This window comes from Hyperoodon ampullatus (genome assembly GCF_949752795.1).
Source record: "Hyperoodon ampullatus genome assembly, chromosome: 3".
Taxonomy (NCBI): Eukaryota; Metazoa; Chordata; class Mammalia; order Artiodactyla; family Ziphiidae; genus Hyperoodon; species Hyperoodon ampullatus.
The window spans coordinates 148,430,751-148,448,977 of record NC_136916.1 but is presented as its reverse complement, the minus strand read 5'-3'; the positions used below and the strand labels follow the sequence as shown (position 1 = coordinate 148,448,977).

Below are 18,227 nucleotides of genomic sequence, written 5' to 3'. Positions count from 1 at the left end.
TCCACATATTTGTGAATTTTCCAGTTTTCTTTTTGTAATTGATTTCTAGTTTCATACCATGGTGGTTGGAAAAGATGCTTGATATGATTTCAATTTTCTTAAATTTATTAAGACTTGTTTTTGGCTCAACATGTGATCTATACTGGAGAATGTTCCCTGTACTCTCAAGAAGAATGTGTATTCTGCTGTTTTTGGAGAAATGTTCTGTATATGTATGTTAAGTCCATCAGATATAACGTGTAGTTTAAGTCTAACGTTTTCCTATTGATCTTGTGTCTGGATGATCTCGCCATTGATAAAAATGGGGTATTGAAGTCCCCTTCTATTATTGTATTGCTGTCTATTTCTCCCTATTATTTCTTAATATAGGCATTTAATACTATAAATTTCCTTCTAAGTACTGCTCTAGTGGCAGTCTGTATATTGTGATTTTTGGTTTTATTTTAATTTAAAATAGTATTTAATTTCCTTTGTTTAGTCATTGAAATTTTCAATAGATTTTTTTTTACAGCAGTTTTAGGTTCAAAGCAAAATTGAGTGGAAAGTACAGAGTTCTCACATACCCCACTCCCTTGGCTCCACACAAGTGCAGCCTCCCTACCATCGACATCCCACACTTGAGTGTACATTTGTTATAATCGATGAACCTACATTGCTATGTCATTATTATCCAAAGTCTGTAGTTTACACTAGGGATCACTCTTGGTGTTACACATTCTTTGAGTTTGGACAAATGTATAATGACATATATTCACCATTTTATCATGCAGAATACTTTCACTGCTGTAATAATCCTCTGTGCTCTGTCTGTTCACCCTCCCTCTCCCTAACTCTGTGCAGCCACTGATGTTTTTTACTGTCTCCAAAGTTTTGCCTTTTCTAGAATGTCATATTGTTGAAGTCTTACAATATACAGCCTTTTCAGATTGGCTCCTTCACTTAGTAATATGCATTTAAGTTCCCTTTGTGTCTTTTCATATCTTGATAATTTTTTTATTTAAGCACTGGATAGTGTTTTGTTGTTTCGATGTACCATGGTTTATTTATCCACTCACCTACTGAAGGACACCTTGGTCACCTTCAACTTTTGGCAGTTACAAATAAAGTTGCTATAAACATCTGTGTGAAGGTTTTGGTATGGACATAAGTTTTCACCTCATTTGGGCAAACACTAAGGAGCACAATTGCTGGATTGTGTGGTAAGGGTATGTTCAGTATTGTACATAACTACCAAACTGTCTTCCAAAGTGGCGGTACCATTTTGCATTCCCACTAGCAGTGGACTAGAGTACCTTTTGCTCTACTTCCCTGCCAGCATTTTGTGTTGTCAGTGTTTTGGATCTTGGCCATTCTATTAAGTGTGTAGTGGTATCTTGTTGTTTTAATTCATTATTTCGTGGTGACATATGATGTGGAGCATCTTTTTATATGCTTACTTGTCATTTGTATATCTTCTTTGATGAGACGTCTGTTCACGTCTTTTGCCTATTGTTAAATTGGGTTGTTTATTTTCTTATTTTTGAATTTTAGCAGTTCTTTGTGTAATTTGCATAATATCCATTATCAGATATGTGTTTTGCAAACATTCTCACCCAGTCTGTGTCTCTTCTCACTTCTTAACAAGGTCTTTACAGATCAGAAGTTTTGGGGGTTTTTTTTCTTTTTTAAAAAATTTTTATTTATTTATTTTTATACAGCAGGTTCTTATTAATTATCTATTTTATACATATTAGTGTATATATGTCAATCCCAATCTCCCAAGTCACACCCTCCCCCGGCTTTCCTCCCTTGGTGTCCATACAATTGTTCTCTACATCTGTGTCTCTATTTCTGCCTTGCAAACTATTTCATCTGTACAGTTTTTCTAGATTCCACATATATGTGTTAATATACGAGATTTGTTTTTCTCTTTGTGACTTAACTTCACTCTGTATGACAGTCTAGGTCCATTCACGTCCCTACAAATGACCCAATTTCGTTCCTTTTTATGGCTGAGTAATATTCCATTGTATATATGTACTACATCTTCTTTATCCATTTGTCTGTCTATGGGCATTTAGGTTGCTTCCATGTCCTGGCTATTGTAAATTGTGCTGCAATGAACAATGGGGTGCATGTGTCTTTTTGAATTACGGTTTTCTCTGGGTATATGCCCAGTAGTGGAATTGCTGGGTCATATGGTAATTCTATTTTTAGTTTTTTAAGGAACCTCCGTACTGTTCTCCATAGTGGCTGCATCAAATTACATTCCCACCAACAGTGTAGGAGGGTTCCCTTTTCTCTACACCCTCTCCAGCATTTGTTGTTTTTAGATTTTCTGATGATGCCCATTCTAACCATGTGAGGTGATACCTCATTGTAGTTTTGATTTACATTTCTCTAATAATTAGTGATGTTGAGCAGGTTTTCATGTGCCTCTTGGCCATCTGTATGTCTTCTTTGGAGAAATGCCTATTTAGGTCCTCTGCCCATTTTTGGATTTGGTTGTTTGTTTTTTTAATATTGAGCTGCATGAGCCGTTTATATATTTTGGAGGTTAATCCTTTGTCTGTTGATTCATTTGCAAATATTTTCTCCCATTCTGAGGGTTGTCTTGTTTATAGTATCCTTTGCTGTGCAAAGCTTTTAAGTTTCATTAGGTCCCATTTGTTTATTTTGTTTTTATTTCCATTACTCTAGGAGGTGGGTCAAAAAAGATCTTACTGTGATTTATGTCAAAGAGTGTTCTTCCTATGTTTTCCTCTAAGAGTTTTTATAGTGTCTGGCCTTACATTTAGGTCTTTAATCCATTTTGAGTTTATTTTTGTGTATGGTGTTAGGGAGTGTTCTAATTTCATTCTTTTACATGTAGCTGTCCAGTTTTCCCAGCACCACTTATTGAAGAGACTTTCTTTCTCCATTGTATATCCTTGCCTCCTTTGTCATAGATTAGTTGACCATAGGTGTGTGGGTTTAACACTGGGCTTTCTATCCTGTTCTATTGATCTATATTTCTGTTTTTGTGCCAGTACCATATTGTCATGATTACTGTAGCTTTGTAGTATAGTCTGAAGTCAGGGAGTCTGATTCCTCCAGCTCCGTTTTTTTTCCTGCAGATTGCTTTGGCTATTTGGGGTCTTTTGTGTTTCCATACAAATTAAAACTTTTTTTGTTCTAGTTCTGTATAAAATGCCTTTGGTAATTTGATAGGGATTGCATTGAATCTGTAGTTTGCTTTGGGTAGTATAGTCATTTTCACAGTATTGATTCTTCCAATCCAAGAACATGGTATATCTCTCCATCTGTTTGTGTCATCGTTGATTTCTTTCATCAGTATCCTATAGTTTTCTGAGTAAAGTTTTTTGCCTCCCTAGGTAGATTTATTCCTAGGTGTTTTATTCCTTTTGTTGCTGTAGTGAATGGGATTGTTTCCTTAATTTCTCTTTCTGATCTTTCATTGTTCATGTATAGGAATGCAAGAGATTTCTGTGCATTAATTTTCTATCCTGCAACCTAACCAAATTCACTGATTAGCTCTAGTAGTCTTCTGGTGGCATCTTTAGGATTTTTTATGTAAAGTATCATGTCATCTGCAAACAGTGACAGTTTTACTTCTTTTCCAATTTTGATTCCTGTTTTTTCTTTTTCTTCTCTGATTGTCATGGCTAGGATTTCCAAACCTATGTTGAGTAAGAGTGGCAGGAGTGGACATCCTTGTCTTGTTCCTGATCTTAGAGGAAATGCTTTCAGTTTTTCACTATTGAGAATAATGTTTGCTGTTGGTTTGTTGTATATGGCCTATTATGTTGAGGTAGGTTCCCTCTATGCCCATTTTTTGGAGAGTTTTTGTCATAAATTGGCTTTGAATTTTGTCAAAAGCCTTTTCTGCTTCAATTGAGATGATCATATGGTTTTATTCCTTAATTTGTTAATATGGTGTATCACATGGATTGATTTGCATATATTGAAGAATCCTTGCATTCCTGGGATAAATCCCACTTGGTCATGGTGTATGATCCTTTTAATGTGTTGTTGGATTCTGTTTGCTGGCATTTTATTGAGGATTTTTGCATCTATGTTCATCAGTGATATTGGTTTGTAATTTTCTCTTTTCTGTGATATCATTTTCTGGTTTTGGTATCAGGGCGATGGTGGCCTCGTAGAATGAATTTCGGAGTGTTCCTCCTGCTGCAATTTTTTGGAAGAGTTTGAGAAAGATAGGTGTTAGCTCTTCTCTAAATGTTTGATAGAATTCGCCTGTGAAGCGATCTGGTCCTGGATTTTTGTTTGTTGGAAAACTTTTAATTACAGTTTCAATTTCATTAGTTGTGATAGGTCTGTTTATATTTTCTAATTCTTCCTAGTTCAGTCTTGGAAAATTGTACCTTTCCAAGAATTTGTCCATTTCTTTGAGGTCGTCCATTTTATTAGCCTATAGTTACTTGTAGTAGTCTCTTATAATCCTTTGTGCTTCTGTGGTGTCAGTTGTAATTTCTCCTTTTTCATTTCTAATTTTATTGATTTGTGTCCTCTTCCTTTTTTTTCTTGGTGAGTGTGGCTAAAGGTTTATCAATTTTGTTTATCGTCTCAAAGAACCAACTTTTAGTTTTATTGATCTTTGCTATTGTTTTCTTCATTTCTATTTCATTTATTTCTGCTCTGTCCTTCATGATTTCTTTCCTTCTACTGACTTTGGGTTTTCTTTGTTCTTCTTTCTCTAGTTCCTTTAGGTATAAAGTTAGATTATTTATCTGAGGTTTTTCTTGTTTCTTGAGGTGAGATTGAATTGCTATAAACTTCCCTCTTAGAACTACTTTTGCTGCATCCCATATGTTTTGGGTCATTGTGTTTTCACTGTCATTTGTTTCTATGTATTTTTTACTTTGATTTCTTCATTGATCTCTTAGTTATTTAGTAGCACAGTGTTTAGCCTCCATGTGTTTGTGTTTTTTACAGTTTTTTGTTTCTGTAATTGATTTCTAATCCCATAGTGTTGTGGTTGGAAAAGATGCTTGATATGATTTCAGTTTTCTTAAATTTTCCGAGAGTTGATCTGTGACCCAAGATGGGATCTATCTTGAAGAATGTTCTGTGTGCACATGAGTAGAAAGTGTATTCTGCAACTTTTGGGTGGAATGTCCTGTAAATATCAATTAATTTATCTGGTCTATTGTGTCATTTAAAGCTTGTGTTTCCTTATTAATTTTCTGTTTGGATGATCTGTCCATTGGTGTAAGTGGGGTGTTAAGTCCCCCACTATTATTGTGTTACTGTTGATTTCCCTTTTTATTTTGTTAGCATTTGCTTTTTGTATTGAGGTGCTCCTATGTTGGGTGCATAAATATTTATAATTGTTATATCTTCTTGGATTGATCCCTTGATCATTATGTAGTGTCCTTCCATATCTCTTGTAACAGTCTTTATTTTAAAGTGTATTTTATCTGATATGAGTATTGCTACTCCAGCTTTCTTTTGATTTCCATTTGAATGGAATATCTTTTTCCATCCCCTCATTTTCAGTCTGTATGTGTCCCTATGTCTGAAATGTGTCTCTTGTAGACAGCATTTATACGGGTCTTGTTTTTGTCTCCATTCAGCCAGTCTGTGTCTTTTGTTTGGAGCATTGAATCCATTTACATTTAAGGTAATTATCGATATGTATATTCCTATTACTATTTTCTCAATTATTTTGGGTTTGTTTTTATAGGTCTTTTTCTTCTCCTGTGTTTCCTGCCTAGAGAAGTTCCTTTAACATTTGTTGTAAAGCTGTTTTGGTGGTGCTCAATTCTCTTAGCTTTTGCTTGTCTGTAAAGCTTTTGATTTCTCTGTCAAATCTGAATGAGACCCTTGCCGGGTAGTAATCTTGGTTGTAGGTTTTTCTCTTTCATCACTTTAAATATATCCTGCCACTCCCTTCTGGCCTGCAGAGTTTCTGCTGAAAAATCAGCTGATAACCTTATGGGGATTCCCTTTTATGTTATTTTTTGCTTTTCCCTTGCTATGTTTAATATTTTTTCTTTGATTTTAATTTTTGTTATTTTGATTAATATTTGTCTTGGTGTGTTTCTCCTAGGGTTTGTCCTGTATGGGACTCTCTGCACTTCCTGGACTTGGGTAGCTATTTCCTTTCCCATGTTATGGAAGTTTTTGACTATAATCTCTTTGAATATTTTCTAAGACCCTTTCTTTTTCTCTTCTTCTTCTGGGACCCCTGTAATTCAAATACTGGTGCATTCAGTGTTGTCCCAGAGGTCTCTGAGACAGTCTTCAATTCTTTTCATTCTTTTTTCTTTATTCTGCTCCTCAGCAGTTATTTCCACCATTCTATTTTCCAGCTCACTATTTGTTCTTCTACCTTAGTTATTCTGCTATTGATTCCTTCTGGTGTATTTTTCATGTCAGTTATTGTGTTATTTACCTCTGTTTGTTTGTTCTTTAGTTCCTCTAGATCTCTCTTAAACATTTCTTGTATTTTCTCGATCCATGCCTCCATTCTATTTCTGAGATTTTAGATCATCTTTACTATCATTACTCCGAATTCTTTTTCAGGTAGGTTGCCTATTTCCTCTTCATTTATTTGGTCTTGTAGGTTCTTACCTTGCTCCTTCATCTGTAACATATTTCTTTGTCATCTCATTTTTTTTGATGGGTGTTTTTTATGTGTCAGTTAGGTTAACTTGATTAACTTGATTATCTTTGCTTAAATCTTCTACTTCCTTATTCATTTTTGGGGGGAGGGGTGTTGTTCTATCCATTGCTGACAGTATGCTAATACCTACAAGTAGATTTTGAATTTTTCTCTTTCTCCTTTTTGTTTTGTCAGTGTTCGCTTTATGTATTTCAAAGCTATTTTTTAAGTAGATACAAATTCCTCTTGAATTTTATCATATTAAATATATCTTTATCTCTGTAATTGCTTCATCTTTTCTGCTACTAATATGGTTTGTTTCCTTTCTTTTGCCAATATAAATTAGTAAACTATTGTTATTATTTTAGAGTACCTTTTCTTTCCTCTTAGTTCAGACGTTGAACCTTTTTCTCTGGAGCATGTTGAATTAGATTCTGATTTGCATTTAGAGCCAATAAGGGGCAGTAGGAGTATGTTTTGAGGATACTAGGCATCCTCTAGCAGGATAATTTTCCCAGCTGAAATAATTACAGCATCTCCAGCTAGAGGTGGTTAGACTTCTCAGACAGGAAAGGTGCAGTCTCCATCCCTGGTAAAGGAGAGTCAGGGGTACTTGAGAGCATCTAGATACTCAGAACCAATCCAGTCCACCTGGAATTCCTCTTTTCAAGTGTCAAGGTTTTTTCCCATCTCAATCAGATTTCCCACTACAGTCTTGGCAAATCTCTGTATTCAACTTACTCTGTGATTCTGTAACTCCACAGTTAAATTTTGATTTTCTTTGAAGCTGGCCATGTGGCTAAAAGAGAGATTTGTGGGGGGGGGGGGGGGTGTTGTCCACCATTATCAGATATCTGAGTTGAGAATTTAGAGCCTTGAACCTCATTTTGAAAAATCTCCATTAGAATTTAGTATAGCTATTCCACATCTCAGTCCTTGAGATACTTATAGGCATCATCACAGCCTTCCCTTTGTCCCCCACATACTTGCTTCAGTAGGGCACTTCATCACAATCAACGTGAGTAGTAATTTAATTAATTGTGATGTTACTATGTGCCCATTCCCCATTCAAAAGGAGTTCAGGGCTTCCCTGGTGGCGCAGTGGTTGAGAGTCCGCCTGCCGATGCAGGGGACATGGGTTTGTGCCCCGGTCCAGGAAGATCCCACGTGCCACGGAGCGGCTGGGCCCGTGAGCCATGGCCACTGAGCCTGCACGTCCGGAGCCTGTGCTCCGCAATGGGAGAGGCCACAACAGTGAGAGGCCCGCTTACCACACACACACACACACACACACACACACACACACAAAAGTTCAGCATTGTCTTAAGGCCATGAACATACCCAAGCCAATCCCAGAGTCCCATTTTGTCTGTCTCTCTTGGCAGCACTCTTGGTACCAAGTCATGTATCTGTTAAGATCTAGTTCAGAAAAGAGAAACCCACCAAGAGCAATTACTATAGGGAATTCTTGAAAAGGTAATAGAGGACTGAAAAGGTAAAAAGGGAACACTGAGGTACACAGAAGTATGAGTTGCCAGAAGGAGTTCCACCCCTAAAATTGGGGCAACAAAGGGAAGAGGTTGGGGTTATCATAACCTAGAAGCTGTCACAATGGGCCTCATATGTCTGGACCTGGAGTGTAGAAGATAGGCCATTATGAGCCCAGGTGATGTTGGTAATTTTGGAACTCAGAAAAGGGGTACTGTGGACTTGATAGCTGTACCTACTATAAGGTAATGCTGAGCTGGTGCTGGTTCCTTAAGGACTTGGAAAAAGGTCCTCTAAAACTCTGACTCAGATATCAGAGGGGGGCGTGCTCTTTTATGGGGCTTGTATCAAGGATATTTGTGGTATAGCCAGGGAACATCTGAGAAAGAGACACTGGCTGGCTGGTGTGGGTTGCCCAGGGTACTGGAAGATGGCTCTGTACATCTGGTTTTCAGACTTCTGAGGAGAGGGCACTGTCCCCTGGGTACTTTTGATAGGGCTTGATGGAGCTGGTTCTGGGAATGGGGTAACTGACTCTGTCCACCAGAGCAAGATCCCTTTGCAGGTGGTGGTCACTGAAAGTAACAGCAGGCAAACAGGTAGAGCCCCATGTCCTTTCATTTTGCCTTTCATTCTCCCTCTAATGCCCTTCTTGACAAAACTGTTCAGGAAGCCAGCTAGAAATGGGGTAATATAATGTGCAGATTCCCATCTTCAGCTACATAGACAAAGTATAAATTTTAGTTTTGGGGTTCAGAAAATAATTGATAATCATTGTAAGATGTGTCAGCAGAATGCTGCTGTAGTTTCTGTGGTGACAGGTAATAGCAGGTGATACTGATATGTGTGAAGCTCTCTGATGTTTTCTGTTGTTTTATTTAGTTGTGGCTCACTAAATTGACTTCATGACCCTGAATGGTTTGTGACCTAAGTTTTTGAAACACTGAATTAGCTATGACTAAGAGTGTGTGGAGACAAGGTAAAATAGGGGTTTTGAGGAGTTTGAAATAGCTGCCGGAAATAGAAGAGTTAATTACTGATACAGAAGAAGATTCTTACACTGCTTGAAGTGCAGGTAATGCTAGAGAGGAAGGGCTTTGGTGTGACACCAGTTCACGTAATTAATGGTAATGTGATGGTCCTTCAGGACTTGTCTTTCAAATAGTGCAATAGTGACAAAGACTGGTATGACTCAAAGATTCTTGGCAATGAAATTTTCTATTATTACCACATCATATTTCTGATGAAGCTTAATGTAGGTTGTTTTCCTCTTTATAATGCTTTAATAATCCTCTTCCAACTCACACATTTCCATCTTAATACCCCCAAATCTGTAGCAGATACCAAGGATATCATGAAGAGAGACATGGAAAGGAAATCTGGTCACTAGGATTTCACCTATATCAGAGATGCTTTCCCTAAGAGGTTTCATCTAGTATTCTTGGCTTCCAGTAGTCATCCATTAGTTCTGGAAAAGTATCCATGAGTGTACAGGTGTTTTTGACATCATAATGCTGAGGATATTTCTTACACTCTCTACTACTGAACCCATTTGTGTCCTTATTTAGAATATTCGGCCACCAATATGTGTTCGAATGTGTCTCTAATTTTTTTTCAACTTTTGTTTTTAAATATTAAGCAAATTATCAATACTTTAAAATTTTATTTATTTATTTATTTATTTATTTATTTATTTATTTATTTATCTGTCTGTCTGTGTTGGGTCTTTGTTGCTGCTCATGGGCTTTCTCTAGTTGCAGTGAGCAGGGGCTACTCTTTGTTGCGAGTGTGCGGGCTTCTCATTGCAGTGGCTTCTCTTGTTGCAAAGCACAGGCTCTAGGCACATGGGCTTCAGTAGTTGTGGTTCACAGTCTCAGGAGTTGTGGCTCATGGGCTCTAGAGCACAGGCTCAGTAGTTGTGGCACACGGGCTTAGTTGCTCCATGGCATGTGGGATCTTCCCAGACCAGGGATTAAATCCATGCCCGAGGCCCATTGGCAGGCAGATTCTTAACCACTGCATCACCAGGGAAGTACAAATTATTGATACTTTTAACTGAAAATCAGAAAATGAATGAAATTAGCTTTTACCTGAGGTAAAATTTATGTTTTTAACAGGTATGAAGAAAGTCCATTCAAATTGTAGTCTTTGAACATTTTAGTGAACTGATTCTAGTTTTAAATTCTTCAATCCAGCTTTCTCTAGAGAATTCAGCTAACTCACCAGCCATGTAAAATATAGAATGGAATCTATATTTACACAGCCAAGGTGAGTCTCTTATGATTCAGAACATGATGCACCTGGGCTGGGTGGAGAGAAGGCTGCTGCTTCCATGCTGTGATTGGAGGCAATGGGGCTGTCCCCAAATAGCAGCCCCTTTCCCTATTACTCTGTCAGTATGGATGCCTTCCTTTGAATGTCCAGGGGTTTTCTGCAGGTAAGAATGCATTATAAAATAAAAATTTGTCTTGATTGGAGGGGGTCTTACAAAACTAATGAGTCCATTAAGTGAGGCTTAGTTTGACTGCTAACCTCAAACAGAAATGGGGGCTAGATAAGATGTCTGTAGAAGAGAAGGAAAGATGGATCAAACTGTCTGAATAAAGGGATAAAAAAAATGGTGAGCTTTGGATGGGCTGTCTCAATGCTTACTGAAGCTAGCAGAGCATCAGTATGTTTTTGGGTGGAGGAGAAATTGGGAGTCAGATGTCAATCTTTTTAATAGGGAAAATGTCATGCCAGTGTACATGTTTAGAGAACAGTATATAAATGAATCTTTATCAGGTTCAATAATTACCAACCTATGATGCATTTCCTTCATCTCTTTCCCAGGAAACCTGCTCTTCCCCCACCCCTTGCCCTTACTTATATATGAAACAATCTCAGGAATTTTATTGATTCAAGCCTTGTCCCAATTGAAATCACCTTCTTCTCTCTCTCCAGCCCCCCACCCTCCCTGCCCCAGCCACCCCATCCTAGCTCTTCTTTCTATTTTCACTTTCAGCACTGAAGCTCTGATGGTTCACCTCTTCCAGGACACAGATCCATAAAGGTCAGCCCTGCACCCTGAACAGCTCAGAGGGAGGAGCCAGACCAGTAGCACCTGATGCCCTGCCCTCTTCTGCCCTAAACAGGTGGCTCCATAATGGCAGTGGGTGAGGCCCTGGTGCACATCAGAGTCACTCTTCTGCTGCTCTCATTTGGGGCATCTTTGTTCATTTCTGACCACTCTCAGGCCAGGGCCTCCCAGCACTTCTCCTCTCCAGAATTGGTGATCCCCTTGAAGGTGACTGGCAGAGGCAGAAATGCCAAGGCTCCAGGCTGGCTCTCCTACAGCCTGCGGTTTGGGGGCCAGAGACACATTGCCCACATGAGGGTCAAGAAGTTCTTGGTTTCCAGACACCTCCCAGTGTTCACCTACACAGACCAGCATGCCCTCCGCCAGGATCATCCTTTTGTTCCTGATGACTGCTACTATCATGGTTATGTGGAGGGGGTTCCCAAGTCCCTGGTTGCCCTCAGTACTTGTTCTGGAGGTTTTCGAGGAATACTACAGATAAATGATCTTGCTTATGAAATTGAACCAGTTAGGTTTTCTGCCACATTTGAACACTGGGTGTATAAGATAGACAGTGATGATACACAGTTCCCATCTATGAGATGTGGGTTAACAGAAGAGGAAATAGCACGCCAATTGGAGTTGCAAGAGTTGCATAATTTCACTCTGATGCAAAGTTCTTACACAGGCTGGTGGACCCACTTGCGTTTTCTTGAGTTGGTAGTGGTTGTGGACAATCTTCGATTCGTTCACTCGGAAAGAAATGTGTCAGTAGTGCAGCGTGAAATACTTGATGTTGTCAATATAATAGGTAGCTTGTATCACTCTTTGGAACTTGATGTAATTTTAACTGGGCTTGAAGTCTGGACTGAAGGAAACCCAGTTCCTATTGATAACATAGATAAGCTTTTGGAGGATTTTGCTGCTTGGAAGTATTTTAGCCTTGATGACCGACTGTCACATGATACGGCCCATCTTTTCATAAAAAAATCATTTGGCATAAAGCTTGGACTTGCCTATGTTGGTGGAATATGCCAGCGTCCTTTTAATAGTGGAGTTAATGTTTTTGAAGACGAGAGTCTGTATGCTTTTGCAATTGTTGTGACCCATGAACTTGGTCATAATTTAGGTATGCAGCATGATACTGAATGGTGTGTGTGTGAACTTCAGTGGTGCATAATGTTTCCTGCCAGAGAGGTGACAAATAAATTCAGCAACTGCAGTTATGCCGAGTATTGGGACAATCTTATCAATAATGGATTATGTCTTTACTCTCCTCCACATCCGGGGAATATCTTTAGGCTGAAGTATTGTGGGAACCTAGTGGTTGAAGAAGGAGAGGAGTGTGACTGTGGAACCATAGAGCAGTGCATAAATGATCCCTGCTGTCTGTTGAATTGCACTCTAAAGCCTGGAGCTGCTTGTGCTTTTGGGCTTTGTTGTAAAGACTGCAAGGTCATGTCATCAGGGACTTTGTGCAGAAAACAGATCAGTGAATGTGACCTTCCGGAGTGGTGCAATGGGACATCCCATCAGTGCCCAGAAGATGTATATGTGCAGGATGGGATTCCCTGTAGTGATGGTGCCTACTGCTATCAAAAGAGCTGTAATAACCATGATGAACAGTGCAGGGAGATATTTGGCAAAGATGCAAGGAGTGCACCTCAGAGTTGCTACAAAGAAATTAACACCCAAGGAAATCGATTTGGTCACTGTGGTATCAAAGGCACACAGTACATAAAATGTGCATCCCCTGATATCCTGTGTGGGAGAGTTCAGTGTGAAAATGTGAGAGTAATTCCTAATCTGATAGAACATTCCACAGTGCATCAGCTTCACTTTAATGACACCACTTGTTGGGGCACTGATTATCATATAGGGATGTCCATATCTGATATCGGTCAAGTGAGAGACGGCACAATGTGTGGTCCAGGAAAGATATGTATCCGCAACAAGTGTGTCAGTATGGTTCGCGTGCCACAAGCCTGTCAGCCTGAGACCTGCCACATGAAGGGGATCTGCAATAATAAACAACAATGCCACTGCAATCCTGGATGGGCACCTCCCTACTGTGAACACCAAGGCAATGGAGGTAGTAATAGTAGTGGTCCACCTTTTAATCCCGAAGCAGAAGAGAAAGAACTGAAGGAGAAGGGAAACCAGCCATTATTGTGGCTTATTCCTTTGACTTGTTTATTTTTATGTTGCATCCTTGTGCTTTTTAAGAAACATAAAAAGAAGGAGGAGGCAGAAACGACGGAAGAAAAAGAGACTGAGGAGGAAGAAGGTGACTAAGGCTCCTGCTTCATTTTTTTAAATCTCTGGTTTTTCTTTTAATAGTAGAGAAGTATTAGGGCATGTCTGACTGTTTCAAGAAAAATTTAAGGATCCTTCATGTCAGAATCATAAGCATTAATATTTCACTGAAGGATTCCTAGCATGTTCTTACTTACTCTTCAGTGTGTTAAGCAATATTAAAAGTTCATTTTTTTTTTCTGGAAGTCATCTCTTTATGTTTCCTGAGCAAAGGCATGGCAAAGTCACATTTTTAAGCTAATGTCTATCAGTTGTAAACCTCCTCCCACCTTTGTACTCTTAAAATGTAATGTCCGGGATGTGCCGCTACATACCCCATTGCTGTTTTGCCAGCTCTTTTCCAGGTAGCTGTGCCAAAAGGGGGCAATAGAAGTAGCCTGGAATGATGGATGAAGGGAGAAGGGAGTTTACTTTCTTGTGTGCTAAAAGTTACTCTGTCATTTTGGTAGCCACATTTGGCTTTGGATTTCAGTTTTGTTGACCCTGTTAGAACTACCCTCATTCTTCATTAGAAGTACCAGCACCAGATGACCACTGATACTTTCAGAGATCAGAGTTGCAGCTCTGGGGTTAGCAGTGTGGTCCTCCTCTGAGTTGCTGAAGCACCAACGTCAGCTAGTCACTTGCTCTCCTTAGAGGTCTTGGTGACTGCTCTGCAGAGGGCCTCCTTAAATCATCAGTACTTGAATGAACCCAACTTCTTTCCTTTGTTCCCTTGGCCCTAGGACGTCTAGGTGCTTTCAGTAGTTACTTCATTATGATAGTTTGAGTTATCCAGTAGCAGACACTGAATTAAAGCTTAGAGAGAAAGGATGATGAAGTCGGTTGTGCAGATGAGAAATAGCCTTGGCCATTTCACATTTCAGCCTTGGCCAACCTGGCAGCAAGCTCTAGGATGAATATTGCCTCACAGACTAGTCTTGAATTGGTCCAAAATGGCCTGGTCTTCATACCCTCCCCTTGCTTATTCACTGGATGTGAGTGCCCTGGGAAGGGTAAGACCTTGGCCATGCACCTCCCAGCAACTGAGACTGACCCCAAAGAGCTAACATCTGGATGCTCTATGCTGATCATAATCCCAGCAACTGGTCAGCAAGACTTTCCTGGGAGGAGGATGAAGGTGGCTCATTTGGAAATTCCACAGTCTGATCTTTGCATTGCTCTGATCAACTTTTCTTTATATGTTCTGGAAACAGCTCCTCCAGGATTCTGGCAGGCATCTCTGCCTGTGGGGAACCATAGAAGAGGGAGGTTTGTGGGATGAAGCAGAGACCCTAGTACTGTGTTTGGTTCTGGGGCTAAAGTTGATACTTACTGTCTCTCTCCACTATCTGTTCTAGTTTTCCTCACCTCTAGATAGCGTTCTGATGGCTTGGGTTGGATGTTAACCCTGTGTTATTACCCAGGCCCTTATCTTTAAAGCACCCGAGTGCCTGGTCACCATGTCTTTCTCAGGCTCGGATTGCTGAATCTATCCATTTATAGTAGCAATAGAGCTAGAAAATACAAAGAGGCACCTAAGGAGATCACCTGGGTTCCACACATATGCCCTACCTCCTCTCGATGATTAGGCTCAGGTATGCCTGTCGAGACTGTGCCACCTCTTCTTGCTACTGAAGGGACACAGGGAACCCCAAATGCCCAGGTGGGACTCTAGCTTTGTCCCACTGTGAAAGTATGACCCATTTGGTGACCTTGCAGAGCCTAGAGTTGCAGGGGACAGGAGGCACAAACCACCTCAGTGAGTCATAGGTAGTGATGGTAAGTGGTGCCACTTCTACTTCCAGCCCCTGGTTTCCACCCATGTAGAGGCCTCTGGTTTAGTGTGTACAACCCATCATGGAATGGTACTTGTATTAGGGTTCAGCAGAGAAACAGAACCAACAGGATATAGTGATTTATATATTTATCCTTTCCCCAGAAGAGGAAGTAAAGTCCTCAGGGATGTTTGTTCTTCTTGATATCCAGTAACTTAAATACTATGATGTGAAATTAATAATGAGATACTGTGGTATAAATTCAATATGCCTTATGCTACATGTTAAGGGAATAAGAGGAAATAACAAGGAAAAAGAAAGGAAAGAAAACAAACAGGAAATATGAATGCAAATATATTCATATCAAAATAAGAACATACTCACAACATATTACAGTCCTTGTTTCTATAACTGGTCACATGGTTGTCGCTGGTATTTATGACCATCTTCTTTTACCACCCACTCTGTTCCCTTTGCCTTCAGCAAGTACTTCATCTAATCATGGTTCTTTATCTGGTCGGGTGATCCAAACCTTTATTCCTGAAGGGTCTGGGCCAATGCTGGATTGGGTTGTTATAGTTTTCCATTGACCTTAATAACAGGGCATGGTAATACTGAGATACCCTAAGCTATTTCCTGTGTTCCAGACCTACTCTTCCTTACCTTTACTGTGGAGAAGTAGTCCAATTTCCCCTGGGTAATCAGGATCAATCACCCCAGCCATCACCATAGTTCCATTCATCGCCTATTGATTCAGAGGCATGAGGAGCCCAAATTGGCCAGGTGGCAGTCTTTTTTTCTTTGCTTTGCTTTTTTAAAAAACATCTTTATTGGAGTATAATTGCTTTACAATGGTGTGTTAGTTTCTGATTTATAACAAAGTGAATCAGCTATACGTATACATATATACCCATATCTCCTCCCTCTTGCGTCTCCCTCCCACCCTCACTATCCCACCCCTCTAGGTGGACACAAAGCACCGAGCTGATCTCCCTGTGCTATGTGGCTGCTTCCCACTAGCTATCTATTTTACATTTGGTAGTGTATATATGTCCATGCCACTCTCTCACTGCGTTCCAGCTTACCCTTCCCCCTCCCCATGTCCTCAAGTCCATTCTCTATGTCTGCGTCTTTATTCCTATCCTGCCCCTAGGTTCCTCAGAGACTTTTTTTTTTTAGATTCCATATATATGTGTTAGCATACGGTATGTGTTTTTCTCTTTCTGACTTACTTCACTCTGTATGACAGGCTCTAGGTCCATCCACCTCACTACAAGTAATTCAATTTCGTTTCTTTTTATGGCTGAGTAATATTCCATTGTATATATGTGCAACATCTTCTTTATCCATTCATCTGTTGATGGGCACTTAGGTTGCTTCCATGTCCTGGATATTGTAAATAGTGCTGCAATGAACATTGTGGTACATGACTCTTTTTTAATTATGGTTTTCTCAGGGTATATGCCCAGTAGTGGGATTGCTGGGTCGTATGGTAGTTCTATTTTTAGTTTTTTAAGGAATCTTCATACTGTTCTCCAAAGTGGCTGTATCAATTTACATTCCCACCAACAGTGCAAGAGGGTTCCTTTTTCTCCACACCCTCTCCAGCATTTATTGTTTGTAGATGTTTTGATGATGGCAGGTGGCAGTCTTAACTTCCAGTTAATAGAATCGTTGTTGTGTCTCCTGGTGGAAGCATTCCTCCCTCTAGGACTAAGACCTCTAGGCCAGCAAAGTGTAAAGTCATGGGAACAGGAAGCAAAAATTTTGCTGGTGGGTCACTAAGCTTAATAATGAGTGGTGTCGGGCTTCCCTGGTGGCGCAGTGGTTGAAAATCTGCCTGCTAATGCAGGGGACACGGGTTCGAGCCCTGGTATGGGAAGATCCCACATGCCGTGGAGCAACTAGGCCCGTGAGCCACAACTACTGAGCCTGCACGTCTGGAGCCTGTGCTCCACAACAAGAGAGACCACGATAGTGAGAGACCCGTGCACCGCGATGAAGCGTGGCCCCCGCTCAACGCAACTAGAGAAAGCCCTCACACAGAAACGAAGACCCAACACAGCCAAAAATAAATAAATAAAATTTTAGAAATAAAAAATAAAAAATAATGAGTGGTGTCAATTCCATTTCCACCTTGATTCCTGGACTCATGAATCCTGGGTTTGGGAGAAACAGCACCGTATATTGGACATTGATTCAGGGCATATACAGCATTCTGGAGACCCTTGCTCCAGCCCTGCAAGGTATGGCCACCTAGCTGGCACTATAACTGAGTCTTCAAAAGGCCATTCCACCATTCTGTCAAGACAACTGCTTCAGGATGGTGGGGAACATGGTAAGACCAGTGAATTCTATAAGCATGGACCAATTGCCACATTTTTTTCCCTATGAAGTGAGTTCCTTGATCAGAAGCAATGCTGTGTGGAATACCATGGTGGTGGATAAGGCATTCTGTAAGTCCATGGTTGGTATCTTTGGAAGAAGCATTGGGTGCAGGGAGGGCAAATTACATCCAGAGTGTCTACTCCAGTAAGAATAAAATGCTTCCCCTTCTGTACAGGAAGCAGTCCAGTGTAATGAACCCTCTTCTGGCATGCACCCCCCAGGTAGCTGTCTGATCACCGCAGGAAATGTTGCCATATTTGGGGCTCAGTGTTGGTCTCTGCCACTGAAGATTGGGAAGTTAGTGGTGGCTGTAGCTTGGTCATCCTTGGTGAGTGGATGTCCATGTTGCAAAGCCCAAGTATAACTGCCAACCCTGCCCTGCCACCATGGCCACTTTGTTAATGAGCCCATTGGGTGATGACGGGTGGCTGGGGAAAGAGGCTGACTGATATCAACAGAATGGGTCATCCTGTCCACTTGGTTATTAAAATCCTCTGCTGAGGTAAGCTTTTGGTGAGCATTCACATGGGACACAAATACCTTCATGTTTTTTGACCATTCAGAGAGGTCTATCCACATACCTCTTTCCCATATTTCTTTGTCACCAATTTTC

The 18,227-nt window shown here is 40.3% G+C and overlaps 1 protein-coding gene and 1 long non-coding RNA gene across 2 annotated transcripts in view; both read left to right on the top strand.

The window, feature by feature from the left end:
• Positions 1-17,399, top strand: part of LOC307050305 — a 35,062-nt gene extending 17,663 nt beyond the window's left edge. Inside the window, exon 3 of the long non-coding RNA XR_013810787.1 lies at positions 17,079-17,399. This is a non-coding gene — a long non-coding RNA (uncharacterized lncRNA). The remainder of the gene's footprint in view (positions 1-17,078) is intronic.
• On the top strand, positions 11,241-13,654 carry LOC307050303 (disintegrin and metalloproteinase domain-containing protein 20-like; the record flags this gene model as incomplete). Its single annotated transcript, XM_079700254.1, has 1 exon — positions 11,241-13,654. One exon carries the CDS (start codon positions 11,241-11,243, stop codon positions 13,446-13,448), a length of 2,208 nt encoding a protein of 735 aa, XP_079556380.1. The 3' UTR covers positions 13,449-13,654.
• Positions 17,400-18,227: the final 828 nt, after the last annotated feature.